At 44.5% G+C, this 19306-nt stretch overlaps 3 protein-coding genes across 6 annotated transcripts; 1 reads left to right on the top strand and 2 right to left on the bottom strand.

The window, feature by feature from the left end:
* Nucleotides 1-121: 121 nt before the first annotated feature.
* On the bottom strand, nt 122-5101 carry LOC122622419 (putative fatty acyl-CoA reductase CG5065). Of its 2 annotated transcripts, none has more exons than XM_043800835.1 (6): nt 4994-5101; nt 3213-3448; nt 1508-1902; nt 1184-1293; nt 660-1110; nt 122-600 (listed from the first exon to the last, which is right to left on the bottom strand). In XM_043800835.1, exons 2-6 carry the CDS (start codon nt 3432-3434, stop codon nt 183-185), a joined length of 1596 nt encoding a protein of 531 aa, XP_043656770.1. In that variant the 5' UTR covers nt 3435-3448; nt 4994-5101; the 3' UTR covers nt 122-182. The 2 variants fall into 2 exon arrangements, with proteins under 2 accessions (XP_043656770.1, XP_043656771.1); XM_043800836.1 differs by having other exon boundaries at nt 3213-3466; nt 4994-5096.
* A 3677-nt stretch (nt 5102-8778) lies between these two features.
* LOC122621430 (bifunctional glutamate/proline--tRNA ligase) lies at nt 8779-14928 on the bottom strand. Of its 2 annotated transcripts, XM_043799285.1 has the most exons (6): nt 14784-14928; nt 13687-14604; nt 13453-13624; nt 12334-13396; nt 10069-11928; nt 8779-10001 (listed from the first exon to the last, which is right to left on the bottom strand). In XM_043799285.1, exons 1-6 carry the CDS (start codon nt 14824-14826, stop codon nt 8913-8915), a joined length of 5145 nt encoding a protein of 1714 aa, XP_043655220.1. In that variant the 5' UTR covers nt 14827-14928; the 3' UTR covers nt 8779-8912. The 2 variants fall into 2 exon arrangements, with proteins under 2 accessions (XP_043655220.1, XP_043655221.1); XM_043799286.1 differs by lacking the exons at nt 12334-13396; nt 13453-13624; nt 13687-14604; nt 14784-14928 and adding an exon at nt 12081-12160 and having other exon boundaries at nt 8781-10001.
* A 261-nt stretch (nt 14929-15189) lies between these two features.
* Nucleotides 15190-19180, top strand: LOC122619540 (AP-1 complex subunit sigma-2). Of its 2 annotated transcripts, none has more exons than XM_043796527.1 (5): nt 15190-15340; nt 15572-15750; nt 15866-15974; nt 16042-16179; nt 18672-19180. In XM_043796527.1, exons 1-5 carry the CDS (start codon nt 15338-15340, stop codon nt 18714-18716), a joined length of 474 nt encoding a protein of 157 aa, XP_043652462.1. In that variant the 5' UTR covers nt 15190-15337; the 3' UTR covers nt 18717-19180. The 2 variants fall into 2 exon arrangements, with proteins under 2 accessions (XP_043652462.1, XP_043652463.1); XM_043796528.1 differs by lacking the exon at nt 18672-19180 and adding an exon at nt 17496-18157.
* The last annotated feature ends 126 nt before the right edge of the window (nt 19181-19306 follow it).

The following is a 19306-nucleotide window of genomic DNA, read 5'->3' as shown; positions in this document are numbered from 1 at the left end:
TTGTTGACCTTTAATTTTTTAGGACTTTTGATGCTTTTGCTTTTAGAATCCCTCTATACAATATAAGAGTTATTTAGCTAAATTAGCATTTACCATTTACATTACAAGTAAAACACAGCAGTTAACTTAAAAAGAAACAAAATCTTGCGGACTATATTTGAAGTACATAATTAAAAAAGTGCTTATACATGTAAGGTGCTGTTTCGCTCATGGTAAATGGTGCTGAGCGAGGATCGGATGAAGGCATCGCCCCGCTCCACGAAGCCATCCAGATGGGTCCACAGGAACCAGAAGCTGAGGGTGAAGAACAGCACCTTGCTGACCCAGTCGAGGATGTAGAGGCGACGCAGGACCTTCCTGGCGTGCGGCAAGGTGGCCTCGCTCTCGCCCAGGATATAGGTGCGCATGCCTATGATGTAGTTGCTGATGTAGGTCTCCCAGTTGACCTGACCCACCGACGTGTCGAAGAGGTCCTGATCCAGGAGGCTCAGCTGACTGCTCATCTCCTGGAAGCGCTCGTTTCGGAACTCCCACTCCTTCGTTGTGTAGTACTGCAGCAGCTTCAGACCCGTGGACACTTTGCGTTGGACATTAAGCAAGCTGGCAGGAAATAATCCATGAGTTGGTACAGTAAACACCCGATAAAAACGTTAACTTACAATGGCTTTTGACCGAAGACGAGCAGCCAAAAGTCGATGAAGTAGGCGGGCAGATAGTGGAAGAAGATGACGCAGAAGAGGTGGTGGTAGTAGTTCTTTTTGATGGATCCACCCGGATACCAGAGCGCAAAGCTGAGCGGCGTTTCGTAGAAGAATCGACGACCCGTCTCGATGCTGTCGCCCCAGGACATCAGCGCCTTGCTGGAGATGCACAGATTGCAGAACTCGACACCCGACTGCTGGTTACCCTTCTCCTGGCTGGCCTTGCCGCGCTGATAGCCGCACAGGATCATGCCGTTGATGGCCTTGTCCACGGGTATCACCGTGGAGGCGTAGTCCGGATTGCAGTGCATCGATCGGATGACTCCGCGGGCGGCGCCGATCATTAGTCCAGTGGGTCCATTGACGCCCTCGATCCAGCCCGGCAATGGCTCGTGAATGGCCGCCGTCACTGCGATGGATTTAATAAAGCAATTAGCCAGGAGGCACAAGAAGAAAAAAAGTATAAACTCTGGTATACCCACCGATCGAGGGCCTTGTGATGATTATGGGCAGCTTATTGTTGTATCTGCAAATTAAATCTTCCGACAGCGCCTTGCTGTAAGCGTACGTGTTTGGCAAGCCGTTTAGTAATCTGAAAATAAGCCAATGAAACTGGTTATTAGGTGCCAAGGTACGTCTGCAAAGGAGCATGAAACTATGGCACTTTATTATACTAGCCAGTATTTAGACAGCATAAAACTGAATAAACGTTTGTTTACTAAAAGTGCTGTTCAAAATTCATTGGCTGTTAATAATAACAGCAATATCTACAAATGACTCAGGAAGAGCGATTTCCAGTCACTCACTTGGGTGTGATCTCCGCCAGAGCGGCGTCGTCCATCGTCTCCACCATCTCGATGATGGAGAAGGGGTTCTGCGGAGCGGGATAGGCACGCTCCTCCAGAACGCTCTCGTTGCACTGGCAGTAGGAGGTGGACACATGGACCAGAGCCTGCAGCTGGGACATCTTCTCGGCGAGGCGGAGGACCTTCAGGGTGCCCACCACGTTCATCATGACCATGGGACGCAGCGGCTGGTCGAAGCGCACATTGGCCGCACAGTGGAACACCACCTCGACGTTGGAGGCGAGTGTGTTGGTGTCATTGGCGCTCAGGCCAAGGTCCGGCTCCAGCAGATCGCCCTTTACCACGCGCACCTTGTCCACGATGCCGGGATTCTTCTCCAGCAGCTTGCTAAAGATCTGAAAGCGAAAATAAGAGGCGGTCGGTCGGTCATTAGTTAAGTGTCATGGCGTTGGAATTGCAATTGGCGTTGGAGTTCCAAACGGCCTGCTGTTCCACTGGCTGGCTAGAATCGCCTAATGGGCCATGTCGCTGGTTTTAGCGCCGTCTTAACGTCCAACAATTAAGAGTCATTGTAAGTTTTTGGATTTTTTCTACCAATAATGATCACCTTGACTTATAAACGCCGTGGATGTGTGTTGAGTGGGTCGCTTTGTGGGCTCCACGTAACACCGGATTTCTGTGTCTTTGAGCTGTGCGATAATTTGGTAATTTGCGGGAATTGCGTTTGAGGTTTTCTTCTTCCCTTTTTGGCGGAGGGCAAACGGGGTATTAGCTCAGTTATGGCGTATAATTATATAGAATTTATATCTAAGTTCACGTGCGAGTGCGTCGCGATTCAGACTCGGATTCGGAATTGTCAGGCTGTCGGCTGTCGTCTGTCTGAGGTGGAAATTATGGCTAACGGCCGGTGGGCAAGGCCACAATACTGATCGCTTCGGATTTTGTAAGATCTTTATTGACGTGTGGCTGATTCGAAATGGAGTGTCTCAATCTATGACTAACTCACATACCTCACTTTGAAATAAACGGAAAACTATTAAAAAACGTGTAATAAATGAAAGATTAAGTGCATTAAAACTATACTAGCTTTGCAATAAGAGAATTAAAATTGATGGCTTTTTGCACACTACAATTTTGGGGTTCTCAGCTAAATTATAACCACAAGGGGTATTGTGAAATATCAATAATTTAGTAGGAAATTGTGAAATTTCATTGAGTCACATATTCTTGGTGGTTTCCCTTACAATACAACTTATTTTATAGAATTTTCGTTGAGCTGTAATTAAATATTGGTCAATACTTTTTGGAGAATACTTTTGGAGAATACTTTTTGGAGAATTTTCGTTGAGCTGTAATTAAATATTGGTCAATACTTTTTGGAGAACCCCCGGAAATGTAATTTTTTTTGCCTCAGTTGGTAATTATTAGAAAATCCGAATCACACGCATCAATATTGTTATTTCTAATTGGCAACATAGCAGACAGTAGGATTCCATGGAACTTTGATGCACTTCGTTGCACTTTATATGGCCATTACGCATACGTCACGTGGTACAACGGAGAATGGCAATCTAAGTAGCTGCTAATTAAGCTGCTTATAGCGAGGGGCTGGGCCTTATTTACGAGCCATAAACTAAACAATTTACAGCATTTAATCATGGAATGCATTGATTTCCGGTAGATGAAGGCGATTGGATTCACTTACCACACACTTGAAGTACTGCTCCTTGCGCACACTGGGATCGACTCCCTTTTTGGTGCGTATCAATAGATATATGACGTTCAGGTCGCCACAGCTGCGTAGTAGTTTCTCCACCAGCACCTTGCCCATGAATCCGGTGGCTCCCGTAATAAGAATGGTTTTGTTTGCATAGAACTTGGCAATATCGGACTCGCCGCAGTCGGCATCGCTCCTCAGTATGTCCATGGTTAAGCGGCGATCTGGAAGCGGAAAGTAGTCTATATACATTATGGTTTAGAAAAAACACTTTAGAGTAAGCAATGCTTTACAGGACTCCGTTTACTTTGTACAATTTAGCAAGGGACGTGACGATGAGGTCGTATTACGATTTTATGTATGTATATTTTCAAGATCGAGTTGCTGGCCGTTTGTTTGTCTAACCTACTCCGGGCCAGATTCTTTTCAATGTCAGCAGCGCATGCTGGTGAAGTACGATCGAGCAGAGACAACTGCGAAGTGTTGACCAACCGCGTGTAATTGCCGCGGCCAATTGGGATTTAGGGGGTCCGTTCCCCTGGAGCCCCCCCCTCCCTGTAACCCATCCCCACCTGGGATACCATCACACCTCGCACATCATCTGTTTGCGTTGGTAAATAGTGACAAGTTTAAAGACCTGTTAGCGGCCACCGTCTGTTTGTTTATTTCGTGTTTTGGAAAGTGTCCGTCCCGCAATGGGTTAATCTTCGGACCATTGCCTTATTTTGGGGTTTTTATTTTCGGGTAGTTAGGTTTTAGTGTGTGTGCATTACGCTCTTGGGCAATGCGAGTGCGGGTGGAAGTCCAAGCAATTAGCCAGGTTATGATGACTTAACCAATTTCCACTCATTAGCCATAAGCATGAAAGCCTCTGCATTTCACTCTCGTTTTATGGGTGCACTGATTAAAGTAATTTACTTTTATATGCAGACATGATGGAATCATTTAGGAAATGTTTCTCTTTGTAATAAATGCTCTACCGCCTGGTTTCTATTGCTTAACATTTAGTAATGAAACGGAATCATTGATTGATTGCAAAATTATAGAATGCTGCATTTGTTAAATTATTCAAACACAATTGTTTACGTATCCGACAAGCCAATTAAAACATTTATAAGTTATTCACCAATTCTAGTTTCTACCGCTTGCACTTTACTTTTTCTTAAGGAAAATACAACATTTAGCATAGACGTTATTAAATCACTTTAAAATGCCTGGGGCCAAAAAGTAGCATTAAACAATTTTGCCTATACCCCAGTTGAAGAATATACAACTTTTTAGTCGCAGGAAATTGTATGCTTAGATATGCATAATTTTGCAATCTCCTCCATTCATGCAAATGTTTGTTTCCTTTGGCGACCATTCCACTTTTCGCGTCCCAAACAAAAGACTTAAGACACAAACTCGAATGCATTTGCTCTTTTCCATTCTAGCCGCATTAATTTCCATTGAATTTTATTCCCATTGTTATTACAGATCCGATCTGTGTTTTTTTTTAATTCCTGAACTAGCACACACTATACACAGCATTTCACGCCTCCTTTTTTGGGACGGACGGACAGGTGCACGTAACTTGAGGCACGCAAATTATGACATTCGCACACATTTCGCTTACAATTGCTGGATTGACTTTTGTTTTCATTTGGGGCTTTTCGTGTCAATTGTAAGGGCAAACACACACGGAGCCAAAGTTCACGGGGGGATTGGGATGGCCTAAGCGACGCCTATTGGGCCAAGTTATTAGCACCTCGATTGGATCTGAAACTCACTTCTCAGGCGACGGTAACGGTGACTGGCGAATCTTTGAGTGATGTTGTTGTTTGGCGGTCTCGAATTGAATCGGTTGAAAACTCAGCGGCAACTGAATTGAATGCGGGCAATTGGCTTGAAGTTATACTCGGCTCAAAGGAAACTCGCTTCTGCCGGCGTCGCTGCCTCGCCAACGCCGCACCAATACAGCTACTCGCTCAGTGTGAAAACGTCGTGTGTGTGTGTGTGTGTGTGGTGGCCAGGTGAGCAGCGCTGCTTTCCGGGTTGTATCAGGCGTAAGATGAGCTTGCCCTCTCAGCCAGGCAATAAAGCCGAAAAACACACACCGAGTCGAAACACTCGAATTAAAGCCAATTAAACGGCACTTAAAGTACTCCAAGTCGAGCAAGGGCAATGCTAATGGATCTCCCGTCTTCGGACTCGGACTCGGATTCGGTGCATCCCAACTGCAGTGGCCTGACAACCCTAGACGGAGTCCAAAACAAAATTCCCCTCGACCGCAAAAAAAGGAGCAGCATCACACCAAGGCCAGCCACTTGAGGTGGCCCTAAAAAAGCGCATGTCATCCATGGCAGCGAAACAGATGCATATATACAGTGCGACTCCTTTATGGGAAACTTACTGCCGGGGGCTTGTCAGGCACACACAGCACTTATAGGATCCATTTCCAAAGTTCCATCAAATCCACTCTATCTGCGAGTAATCTTTCTATTTAAGCTATCGTTTATCTGATTAAGAACACGTTTGCAATGTGTCTTTAGCTCGAATGATGAATTATTGAAAATGATAATGAAATCATTTGCTTGACACCTGTGCATTTAACGCATTAAAACCATTTAATTGGGATTAGAAAACTTAATTGATAAACGTAACTATTTGAAGCTCCACTGTAGTGGCGTATGCACGAATTCAGACAACTCATACCAGCGCATTTCCGCGCTAAAATGCATTCATGCAATTTTCGGCTGTAGAAGAGATTTTTTCCTCTTGGAGGAACCTGATCCACGGCTGCAAGCGGTGATAATGGCCAGCAAAAAAAAGTTGCCCCGTCAGGTGAGTTGGTTTGTGAGCTGGCGTGATGTGGGTATGTGAGGATGAGGGGCATGGGCATTGGACGCATTGGGGCACAGGATCGCTGGGGATTTCACAATCTGGTAACGAGCAACTGCAGAAGATGTCGTGTTGAGACGACCTTGAAATTGTGATTCAGCAACGTCTCCGTTACGTTTTCATTTTTTATTTCCAGCCGGGGGTATGGGTATGTTGGCCTACGGACCTTGCGGTTAATAACAGGCTTCGCAGCTCATCAGTTGTATTCCATTTCCCTTTCCTTTGATGACATAATTTGTTTTGGCAGCCCAAGTCGTTGGACGGACGCCCCTGATCCAGCCCAATTCATAGTTCCACTCTAATTAATTCTGTAAACGCGACAGAACCGAGGAAACTGACTCGTCACCCATCCGCGAATTGCCCGACCAGTCCAAATCTCAGCTTCCCAGGTTTCTTCTCTGATGGAACCGGAAGAGACTTTAACACACGTGCCCGAATCTCCAAGGAACTCCTTGGAAAATGTCTTTGATCTTTGCCATTTACATTCCTCGTTTTCTGTGTGCGAACAATCTAATATCTTGAATCTCAGCTGGATCCTGTTTGACTTCCATCTGGTTAGTAACTAGCTAATGTTTGCCTTTCACACTTTTGTTGTTTATAAGCTAAATTAAGAACTTGATACTTGCAGCTTATAATTAACATTTTTTTAATGCACAACTAAAAAACACATCAAATTTTCCTATTGTTGATGGATTACCTCGAAAATTTCCATAAAGAGACGTAATTTTTGTTAAATAAAGCGCAGAATGTTATTGTTTTTAATTAAACAAGTCTAGGTCTTAAGTGAGAATTAAGTTGGAATATCGTCATCGGCTGAAGTGGAATATAACTAAATTGAATTAGGATAACTTTGTTAGCCTCAATCTTATTCACACGATCTTAATACTTATATTTAGATCTGGATTCCTATAATCGAAAGCCTAATTTCAAATCTGAATTAAATCAGGAACTAAAAATATATTAAACTTTAGAACTACTCTTTTCACTTCCCCAACTAAAAACTCCCCATTACATTTTTTGATTGTACACTGCCGATGAATAATGCGGCATTTGTGAACAGGTTGCTTGAGTAGATACTTACAAACATACGTATGCACCATGCATTCAATCAGTCGCGGCCATCATTATGCAATTTTTTTTGCAATTGATTACTCCGAGTGGGCTGGAGTTAAGAGTTAAGAGGTAAGGCTGGAGCTGCGGATGGAATAAATGGGATTTCCAACATCCAATGCACCACCTCCACCAGCACCACCACCACCCATCGAATCAGGAACGCCGCCGTAAATCAAACATAATTGCAAATCGCGCTTGCTTTCGCGCAGCTGAATAGTAAATAACACTAAATATTTGCTATTTGCTCGAGATTCGATTAACGACTAAGTAGAACACATTAAGGCTTGACCTGAGTCAACGAAGTAACTAAGCCGGGTATCTTGCCTATGGGGTATATCTGTCTGAAACTTCGTTTCGCAACTTTGCATGTGCTGCTGTGGTCATTTCAGAAAAGGATTAATAGCTACCATAAATACTTTTATGTTATAAGTGGATAACTGGAAATGAAATACTCGAATTTCCTATTACACTTTATATTACTATAAATAAAATAATAATATAAAAAATGTATTTAATTTTTGTAAGAACCTTGCTATTTCCTAACCCATTTTCGCATTGACTTGTAATATTTTCCCATTGCATCAGTAGTTTAAACCAGTTACAAATCGCGGCAATACGAATGGAAATAGTCATATTTGCTTAACTCAGTTGACAGGGACTGCTTGTCACTTATTTGTGGTTCTGCGATTGTTGATGTTTACGCATATCGGCACGCAATATTGTCCAGGTCTGGGGCCACTTCCATATACCCCATCCGCGGCGTGGGCTCGGCCATTATTTTTCCATTTAAAACAAGTCGGCAGCGACCGCTGACGCAAAGTGGCCAGATATGAGATATGCATTTAATTAGCTGGACTCACTCTCACCCAGCTTAGGGTGCATTCCTAAACCACTTTGCCGCCTCCCGACCCACTCGGGAGACAATTATATTACTGATCTTGGCGAGCAGTGCCGCTCGAACAGAAAGTAAATGCCTTGGGCTCTGGTATCATTGGTATCAATTCCTATATGTGGTCATATCGCTTCCCACCTCCTAACCGTTTAAGATGGAATCCACTGATTGCGAGTGGTGAAAAATTATCCATTTATTGAAATGGAGCTGCAAGGTTTCTTTTAATTGGTGTTATTAAAAGATTAAAAGGGGTATCGAGGATATGACCGATTTCTTCACATTGACAGCTTCCTGTCCAAATGGATTTAATAAGTAGAACAAGAATAGAATTATAACTATCAGTGAGTACTAAGTAGTCTATAAAATATAATTTAATTGACATGTAATTAGGTATTTAATTGGCTGGCGATAAGATTGATACCTTTTTAAAAGAAGTTTATAAATAATTTATGAGATATTAACGGAACTAAGCAAAGTATATATACGTTTCGTTATCCCCGTTTCTAATTATATTTGCACGACGCAACTGAGGTTAAATAGTTTGACAACTTATTGAAAAATCCCCAATTAAAATTAGTCTGGAAAGCCATTCAGCAGGAGGTTAAAAGGTCTGGGTTGTGCAAGCAAAATACAAGTTTATGGTTTTCAATTTAAACATTTAATCAATTTAAAATGAATAGTAAGCTTTTGTGAAAATCAGAGTACATATAGGTCAATCGATCCTAACCAATCGAATTCATTTGTTAAAAAAGTGATTTAGATAAGCAACGAAGCCTGGCTTCTTTCCAGATCACTTTCACTTTCTAGTAGCTTCGTCCGAAGAGCGTGTAGAACTTGGGCTTGTTGGTGCAGTTGGGGTTGATGCACTTATCGCTAGCCGCAATGGGAGCTGGTTGATCGAAGGGAATACACAGCGACTTGGCACCCATGGCCGGAGCTCCTGGCTCGGCCTCTTCACCGCGGGCGCTGTCCGCCTTGATCTTGTCCTCGCAGGGGATCTCGCCGCAGAAGGGAGCCAGAAGGAGATTTTTCTGTTCTAGGAAACCACAGAAGTCCGTCCAGTTGGTCACCTTTTTCGTGTGACTGGTCAGATCCTCATCTGCCTTTTTAAGCATGCTCTCGTGAATGGTTTCGAGCAGCGCGGGGATCTTCTTCTCCACATCGGCCAGCGGTATGGTGATCTTCTCGCCAGTGTCGCGACGCACGGCCACCAGTTGTTGGGCCTTCAGGTCCTTGGGACCCACTTCCAAGCGCAGCGGCACGCCCTTCAGTTCCCAGTGATTAAACTTCCAGCCGGGCGAGTAGTTGTCCCGATAGTCACCCTCGCAACGAACTCCACCGCCCACAAGGCGCTTCTCAAGGGCCTTGCAAGCATCCAGCAGCTGCGCCCGCTCGTCATCCTTGGTGTTAACGGTGATGCCGCAGGGCACCACAATGGCCTGAATGCAGGCAACATGTGGGGGCAACACAAGGCCCTGGTTATCCGCATGCACCATGATCATCACTCCAATCGTGCGAGTAGTTAGGCCCCAGGAGTTCTGGTAAACGTACTTCTTCTGCTGCGTTTCAGGGTCCTCGTACACGATTTCGAACATCTTTGAGAAATTCTGACCCAAATGGTGGCTGGTAGCTCCTTGAATGGCACGACCTGAAGCCGAGATGAATGCCTCCACGGTGGTGGTGTAGTCACCACCCGCGAACTTCTCCTTCTCAGTCTTGCGGCCCTTGACTACAGGAATGGCCAGCAGATGGGTGTACACCAGGGCATAAAGATCGAGGATGTCTAGCACTTCCTTGGCCGCTTCTTCCTTGTCGGCGAAAGCGGTGTGACCCTCCTGCCACAGGAACTCGCGGGTGCGTAGGAAAGGAGTTGGCTGCTTGAATTCCCAGCGCTACGTACAAGAACATAATGCAGTTGTTAATGAACGATACATTATGCAAACTCAGGGCAATACTTACGACAACGTTATTCCACTGATTGAGACGAATCGGCAGATCCCTGTAGGACTGTACCCATTTTGCGTAGGCGGGGTACATGACGGTCTCGGAGGTAGGACGCACTGCGATTGGCTCGGCCAAATCAGAGTCACCGGACTTGGTGACCCAGGCCACCTCCGGCGCGAAGTCCGCGATGTGCGTCTTCTCCTTTTCCAGCACCGCTTTAGAAACGAAGATGGGGAAGTAGCACTCCTTGACGCCCATGCGTGTAATCTCAGCATCAAACCAAGTCTTAATGGCTTTCCAAATGGCGAAGGACCAGTGACGCAGAATGTAGCATCCAGAAACGTCGTAATATTCGATCATCTCACCCTTGGTGATAACTTGCGAGTACCAGTCGGGCAAGTTATCCTCCTTGGTAGCCTCCAGACCCAGGCGGGTTTGCTTCTTCACAGCTCCGGACGCATCGGCAGCAGGTTCCTTCTTCACTGGCTTGGCTGGCTTTGGTTGCGCCTCCTTTGGCGCTTTCTTGGCTGAACCTCCTCCGCCGCCGCCTCCGCGACCTGCAACAGGGAAATCGGTGCCCGTAACCTCCTTGTACTTGGCCTTGAGTGCCAGCAACTTGGCCACTTCAGCATCGATCACCTCCTTGGCTGCCTTGTTACCCTTCGCGGCGCGTACCTTCTCCCCCTGAGCATTAATCTCCTGGGTGAGTTCATCCTTCGCCGGCGATGCCATCGAGACGGGACTAGCTTCTTTTTTAACTACAGCTGGTTCAGCCTTAGCGTCTGGTGTCCAATCCTTACCGCTCAGCGTCTTATATTCAGCTTTAAGAGCCAGCAGAGCCTTAACCTCAGGATCGATTACGTTCTTGGCTGCCTTCTCTGACTTTAGTTTCCTGATCTTATCGCCTTGTGCCTGAATCTTGTTCAAGACACTGCCAACGTCACTGCCGGAATCTCCACCAGTAAGATCTACAACGGCTACAGTTGTGGGAGCGGGTGCCACAGTGCCTGGTTTCCACTCTTGACCCGTTAGGGATTTGTAGTCCGTTTTTAGAGCCAGCAAAAGTTTAACCTCAGCTTCCACAAGGGATTTCTCCGATTTCGCCGTTTTCAATTGACGGATTTTGTCACCCTGCTGCGCGATCTTGTCAAGCAGTGTGTTTACAGCAAGGCCAGAAGCTGGCTCCGGATTCTTCTCCTGTTTGACTTTTACAGCGGCTGCTGCGGGCGCCGGAGCTGTGGTACCTGGCTTCCAGTCACTGCCGGTGGCCGTTTTGTAGTCAGCCTTCAAGCTAAGCAGCGTCTTTACTGCAGCATCAACGGTGGCCTTATCGGCTTTAGCTGACTTCAGTTCCCGAACTTTGTCACCCTGGGCAGCGATTTGGCTAAGAATTTGGGCCACCGAATCGTTGGCAGCGGCAGATGGAGCAGGAGTTGCAGATGGAGCGGCAGTTGGTGGTACAGTGCCTGGCTTCCAATCCTGACCGGTGAGAGTCTTGTACTGAGCCTTGAGTTCAAGAAGAGTTTTAACAGCAGCGTCAATCTCTGGTTTGCCAGCCTTTTTTCCCTTCAGATCTCTGACCAAATCGCCTTGTTTGACAATGCTGGCATTAACGGAAGCGGCGTCGTTGGCAGGGGATGAGCTGGCGGCAGGTACAGATGCAGAAGGGGCAGGAGTTTGTCCTGGTTTCCAATCCTTTCCAGTAGCTGACTTGTAATCCGCTTTCAGGGCGAGCAGCTTCTTCACAGCAACATCGATTTGATCCTTGGCAGCTTTCTTGGATTTCAGATCTCGGACCAGATCGCCTTGCTGGGTAATTTGACTGTCCAATTCGGAAGCTTGGCCGGAAGAACTCACAGGTGAGGATGCCTTTTTCTGTGAATAGAACACACATTTTATAATAATTTAAATAAAAAGCTTATTTACAGCAATGTATTGATATTTTCTAAAATCTGTTTGCAACGTCAGCAAGGGCTACATGTATTATTCAACGAGCCTCTCTTTTGAATTTCTTGTGTTTGCCTTACTGAGGTTGACGATAACGCTCCACACGCCAGGTAGTTCAGCATACAACTGGTTTTCTGCCGTGAAGAAGACTACGTCGCACCAACGCGGCACATAATTAAGAGAAAGTGAAAGAGCTTCAGAGAGCCGCAGTGGGAGAGCGAAAAAGTTAACAGAGTTCCAAACAGCTGATTGTGTAGTTAATTGTACGTCTTATGTCGAATATTGAATACCCTATTTTATAGTCTTATTTTTGTAAAGCACAATTGAACTCACCGTCGTTTTGGCTTCCGGAGCATTCACTTTTAGGCCGGAAGTTGGCGCATCCTTCGTGTGTCCATCAGGTATAAAGAACAAAACAATAGGAGAAGGAACATTGGTGTATCCACTGGGCGGAGCATAGGCGACGTCAACCTTAAAGAAGCCACGCCTCTGTAACTGGATGATGTCGCCCTTCTTGCACTTCTTCAGTTCAGGATCGCCCAGCATGGCAACCTCGTCACGGGTCTTGTGGCCAATAAACTGCTTAAAGTCCTCGTCCTTGCCCAGAACAGCTTTGCTGATGATATTCTCAAAGTAAACGCAGTAAGTGGGTGGATAGGCACTGGCATCATCTTCCACAGCCAACCACGTGAGTTTAAGAGTCTTTTTGAAGTCCTTGTTCTCCAAATTGAGGGCAGCATCAACGGAAGTTATGTTTCCAGATGCATCCTTGTTAACCTTCTTGATGAGGATGTTGCCCCAGTTAATGAAAGTGGCATTTTCACCCTCCTTCAAGGCTTCGGCATCAACGTAGTCGATGTAGATGCGGGGACCCAACAGGACGGTCTTCTTGCCCAGTGATTCATCCTTGGGATGCACGGACACCTGGATCCTTTCCACCTTAGCGCCAGCCACATTAACAACAATGCGCTTCTCCTTCTCCAAAGCTGTGTAACGAGGAGCAATCGGATCGATGACCTTCTTGTTGAAGGCCCAGATCTTATCCCAGTTCATGAACACTACGGATTTACTGCTGCCTTGGGCAATGATGAACTCCTTTAAACCCTCCACAGTCATGCCGCGACGGATGATACCACGCACCGTTGGGAATCGAGGATCATCCCAGCCATCAACCAGACCTGAATCCACAAACCAGGTAAGTTTCCTTTTGGACAACACAGTGTTGGTCATGTTCAATCGACTGTATGACCAGATGTACGGTTTTCTCAGCTTTAGGGCATCAATGAACCAGTAGAACTGATCATCTCGGTCATGGTACTCAGTGGTGCGCAGGGTGTGGGTCACATTCTCGATGGCGTCCACAATAGGGCAGGCAAAGTCATAGGTGGGGTACACCCTGCAAATGATAAGGGTTACATGTGATTCGCTATAAAATTTTTTTGCTATACTCACTTGTATTTGGTTCCCGTACGAGGATGTGGTTCGTTCTTGCAGCGATAGATTGTGGGATCGCGCAAACATCCGTTGGGGGAGCTCATGTCGATCTTTGCGCGCACGCAGTACTTTTGACCCTTCTCCGAGCCCTTAACCATCTCCTCCCACAGCGAAAGATTCTTCTCGACAGCTGAAATAGAAAACATATATAAATATGTGTAAAATATGGTCTAGCAATTAAGATCAGCTCACAGTTAGAGCGATTTGCGGACTCCACGCGTTGCTCGCGCTCCAGCTTCATTTGCTCCGGAGGGGTATCATCCACATAGGCCTTGCTCTCCTTGATCAGCTGGACACAGTAGTCGAGCATGAGGTCGAAGTAGTTTGAGGTGTGCGTAAATAGGTCGGGCTTGATCTGCAGCTGCTCGAGATCGCCGAGAATGACATTTTCAAACTCGACCGTCTCCTTGGCAGGATTCGTGTCATCAAATCGCATGATCAGTGTTCCTTGGAACGCCAGAGCGTAGTACTGATTCAGCAGCGCCGCCTTGGCATGACCAATGTGCAGATAGCCAGAGGCCTCTGGCGGGAAGCGCACAACCACCTTGCCCATCTCGGCACCCGGCAGGTCCACGAACTTGCCCTCCTGTTTGCGCTCGCCCGTTTTGGCTGGTGTCTGCTCCTTGGAAGACTGTGGACTTCTCTTAACCTTTGCATCAGCTGGCAGGGACTGCAGCACCTTCTGGATCAACGGCTGGGCGGTGATGAGGTCATACCAACGCTGCACGTGCTGAGGAATGCCTTTGGCGGCGAGGAACTCATAGCGCGAGTGCATCTCGTTAAACAGTGCAAAGTCGGCGATTGTCAGCTTGTTGGCCACCAGGTAGGTCACCGGGGCAATGGACTTGTCCAGGAAGGAGAGAGCCCAGGATATGTCATCCTCGCAGGTCAGTGAGAAAGACAGCCAGTGATCAATCTGTGTCCGTTCGATGGCCGTTTCTCCGTACAGCTTGTAGTCCGGAGCAGCGCGAGCGAGGGCGCGGAGCACATCGTTGTTGGAGTGGCACACCAAGAGGCGATTATCCGGGAATTGAAGCGAAGTTTCCTCCTTGCTCCACACTATCTCCACGGGCACCGTGCTATTGATTAGATGCGCCGTCGCCAGGCCACCTAGTCGAATGAATCAATTAATATCATACGATACCGGGCTGATGCAATAAAAGAGGGTTCGGTTGGAATTCCACAATATATTGTGTACATAAATAGACCCCGATGCGGATATAACCTCACTAAGTGCACATCCTCCGGGCACTGAAGGTCACTGCAGCCGGCATTTCTTTGATACTTACTTATGGGCGGATTGTTGAGGTTAGCTTTGAGCTTTATTGACATGGTCGCAGGTTGTTCGCTTGCAATTGAAATTAAATTGATGAAATTTCGGCTTTTAAACGGCACGAGTACGGCCAGCTGCTAACGTCTACACAGCCCAATAGAGATGGGCACGGAGAACTGCAGTTGACGTGCGATAGTTCTCTGTGAATGGCAAATACCGCACGTCTCAGCTGCAGTGGAACAGAAATACAAAGGGTCGAAATATAAATGATTATAATACAATTTTATATAATATTTATACGTCTTTCTTATCAAAAATATCAAATAATTTTGCATCATACACCACTTTGTGTTTGAATATTGTATGCCTAGCTCTATTTTCTTGAAGCCCACTGTACATGCCATTCCCTTGAACACGTCGGCAGGTGCATTGCGAATGTCAGCAGTGCATGAAGAAGAACTTTCTATGTGTGTTTTGCTCGCTGGCTGCATGGAAAAATAGGGTTTTTCCATATATTTTCTACTCCCAGCCCACGGAAAAACGTAACCACACAGAGGAAAACAAAAGTCAATGGTAAGGCTCAAGAAATATTCAATGAAAAGTGATTTATTTCGTTATCGAATCGAATTTGTGTGTTGACGAAGCGGTGGCTCCAGGTGTACATGTGTGTGTGTTGGTGGGGGTGCTCGATGACTGTGTCAGTGGAAATTGAGAGCTTCGCTGGCCTAAAAAGATATGAAAAATTAATTCAAATCGTTAAATCAATAAGCGTTCTGTACTTACGAACTTGCTACCTTATTCCAGATGCTTTTCATGCTGCTGTTCAGTCGGCAGGGCAAGCTGCGGTTACAAAAGTGGTATATGGCCTATCCGGATAAGGTGAAAAAGAAGATCACCCGGGAACTGGTCACCACGATACTGGCCCGCAAGCCCAAAATGTGCTCCTTTCTGGAGTGGAAGGACTGCAAGATTGTCTACAAAAGGTGGGTAATGCTATCAAATACTCTATGATCAGCAAAGGGTCGTCAGTTAGTTAAATAAAAGCTGTGCACAGACATCATTATTTAAACATTACCATTAACGTTTGTTTGCTTATAGATATGCAAGCTTGTATTTTTGTTGCGCCATCGAGCAGAACGACAACGAACTGCTGACACTGGAGATCATTCATCGCTATGTGGAGCTGTTGGATAAGTACTTTGGCAGCGTAAGTTACTAACACCGTTTTGCTATGGAAGCGATAAAGAGTGTCATATTTCCCATTTGCTAAACAGGTCTGCGAGCTGGACATTATCTTTAACTTTGAAAAAGCATACTTTATCCTAGATGAGCTGCTCATTGGCGGCGAGATCCAGGAGACGTCCAAAAAGAACGTACTTAAGGCGATCGCCTCGCAGGATCTGCTCCAAGAGGTCAGTACACCCGAGACATATGATCTGTAATGCCTAAAACGGTTGTGTCACTCTACCTATGCCGGATATCGTTAATTGTTTTATATATTTATTCAACTTGATGGTTTTTAGTTTCGTTACCTCGTTAGTGTTTGTTTGCATCTATATTTTTATGCCTATCTATAACGTTTACAATGTCATAACTCATCAAATCACGGTTTTCTCTTTATACTCAACTCTTACCTACTTCTCGTTCTTATTTCTCTAATTTTTGCAATCAAAACTAATCTCTATAAACAAACCACCTCTAACAACTCAAAGCAAGAAGAGTTCTTTTACTCGCTGCAATAGATTCTAAGTCCAGTGTGCGTGTGTAACCCTGCAGCAGCGTTGTCATTATCTTTAAGTTCCGAATCTGATGTAAACCACCTCAGTTGGCACACACGCATTCATTCGATTTTGTTTATTTGCATGCCGTCCTGAGTTCCGAAACTTGCCTACTCGAAAATGAATTGTGAATTGTGAGAATCTACCAGGAAATATTTAATCGCCACAGTATTGAACTTGCCATAGATGTTGCTGTGCAGTAAAACTAAAACGAAAACCTTGTTTGCCATTTATAGTACAATTTGTAGCTTGTGTTTATTTTGTGCCCGTAACTCTTGTAAGTCTCCTAACCCGAATTGTAGCAAAATGTCGATCGTAGTTGGCTTGATTATTTTGCATGATCTTTGTAGATGAATTACTAACTAGAAACAATGTTGAACTTAACATATTCTTGCCATACCATAAGCCATATATAAATGTGTAACCCATGTACCCTCTCTCTTGTTATTATTAACGCTTACCCTACCCGCCACTGCATATATCGATGTTAACACAACTACTACCACCACCAACAACCACCACAGGACTTCAATGAGTATCTCAACTAATCAATCAAAACAATAAATAAATACCAAGAAGAAAAGAAAACCCAATCCCAAAGAACAAGTGTAAAGAACATAAAGTTATATTCCCGATCTGCAAAGAGTTAGTGGAGAGTCGATAGGTCAGATCAGTCAAACCTTCGTCCAGCTGTATATATATATATATTTGTGTATATTGCCCAGCTTCCATTACCCTGCCTTCCCTGCGCTGCGCTGTGATGTTCATCCATATAATATGCATTTCGTGTTTCCAAGTTGTGCCGTACATAAAAGAAAATCAAAACAAGATCGAAACTGGTTTCTTTTTGGACACATTCTACTTACACTTACACCTACTACTCGTACTACCACTACTACTCTTTCCTTCTACTCTTCTCGTTCTTATTGTTCTTATTCTCTGTACTCCAGGACGAAGCCGTTGAGGGCACTTTAAGAGACATTGGACTCCTCTAAAGAACTAGAACACCCTAGAACTTATGTAGTTGATATTACACGCACACCCAGACACAGCAAGCACACAATAATACACACAGTTACACCCCCCAGCGATAACGTGTGCTGCACTTGGCACTTTACAACACTGCTCCATCCACTCCTCAACACTTGTGTGTGATTTGGCTGTTGTACAGCACTGTAACGCTGAAAAAAAGATAATCAAGAAGACGCCAAGCAGCGTGAGGCTCCAAAAAGCAATAATACTAGATAGTAACATCAGAGCATCTGGCATGCGGTTTTCCATACACTCTCTCTCGTAAATTTCACACACAGATCCAATAGATTCAGCTAAGTTCATGCAAAACAAGCCAACCTCACGTAGTCCCACCTGGGGTTCCTGAACTGAATTAATATTCCTCTTCCTATCTACATTACATAATCGAAAGATCATTCCAATCAATCACCAAATGGGCAATAACTAATTTAGTGGGGAAATATATGCAATACTATTCTTACAATAGAAACATCTAAGCTTTAATGTTGATAAAATGAGAACGATATATAATTGAAAATTGTAATAATCATCCCCTAGTGGTAACCGAATAAAAACTCTAGTTTATCTATATCTACAAGTATATATATATATGTTTATGTATGTGTGTTGTACGTTTTAGCCAAATTTTCTGTGTTTTGTAACTGAGAAAAACAAGTTAAAATAAAAAACCAAGTATTTTTGAAACAAATCTTAATTGTACTACTCGTATGCTATATGAAAATGGTAAGACCTGGTGATCCTCAGTTTCTTTTTAGTGTCTTTGTATACGTTTAGTATTGATTGTTGTCTTTGCTGTTGTTGTGACTGACCCATTTGACTGCTCTGACATCTTGACGCCCACTTTGTTCCGCCTCCACTGATCTGATCTCTCAGCTCCACTCCCTCCAAACTGTCTATTTACCTATCTGTCTGGCTTAGCGCACCCGTTTGGTGTCCTTTTGTTTTTTAGTTGCTACTACTTACTACCCGTTTTCCATAGTCTATTTATGAGGGGGAATCCCCCAGTATCGATGCTTTTATTTGGTTTCCTTTTACCCCAAGTTACCTGTAAAGTATAGATCACGTAACTGAAGCTAAGCATTCTCCTTTTCCAGGATGAGACCCCGCAGAGTTTCTTCGACGATCATGGCCTGGGCTAAGTTGGCTCTAAGTTACCCCAAAAGTAACCCCAGAAGGGCATTATCTATATTGAACCCATTTAAAGTCGCCTTAATTGTATGCGTGTATCTGTATTCAACGTAACCCAAAAGTATATCGGTTCTATTATAATTTAACCACCCTGTGTCAGCATAAAAGCATTGTGTATAGAGTGCTGTAAAACCTATTTCTAATTTCGCTTGGCAAATGCAATTTGCAACACATTTTATTTCACAAAAGCAGCAATATCGGTTGCTCACACACATTCATATTTGTAAAGATTAACTTAATGATAAGCAAGGTAAAGCGATTCGATTAATCGACGGTGTGCTCAACTCTCTAGTTGTAAGTTAAAAGCCTTATAAATATATGAAAATTGCTGTATCCAAAGTAACCAATCAAAACTCTGTTTACTTTATGCATTCCTTGCTACAAATAAAAATCGTATCGAGCGTGAGAGTTTCTATATTTCAGATGTTTTAAACGCTGTGTTTAAGCTATTTTGGGACCAAAGTACGTCATTGTTATGACATGTAACAAACTCAGAAAAGTAGGCAATGATTTATGGAAAGTAAGTTTTTATGAGATATTT

This window comes from Drosophila teissieri, chromosome 3R, assembly GCF_016746235.2.
Source record: "Drosophila teissieri strain GT53w chromosome 3R, Prin_Dtei_1.1, whole genome shotgun sequence".
NCBI lineage: Eukaryota > Metazoa > Arthropoda > Insecta > Diptera > Drosophilidae > Drosophila > Drosophila teissieri.
The sequence above is the reverse complement of the archived record's forward strand: the minus strand, read 5'-3'. Positions and strand labels throughout refer to the sequence as shown.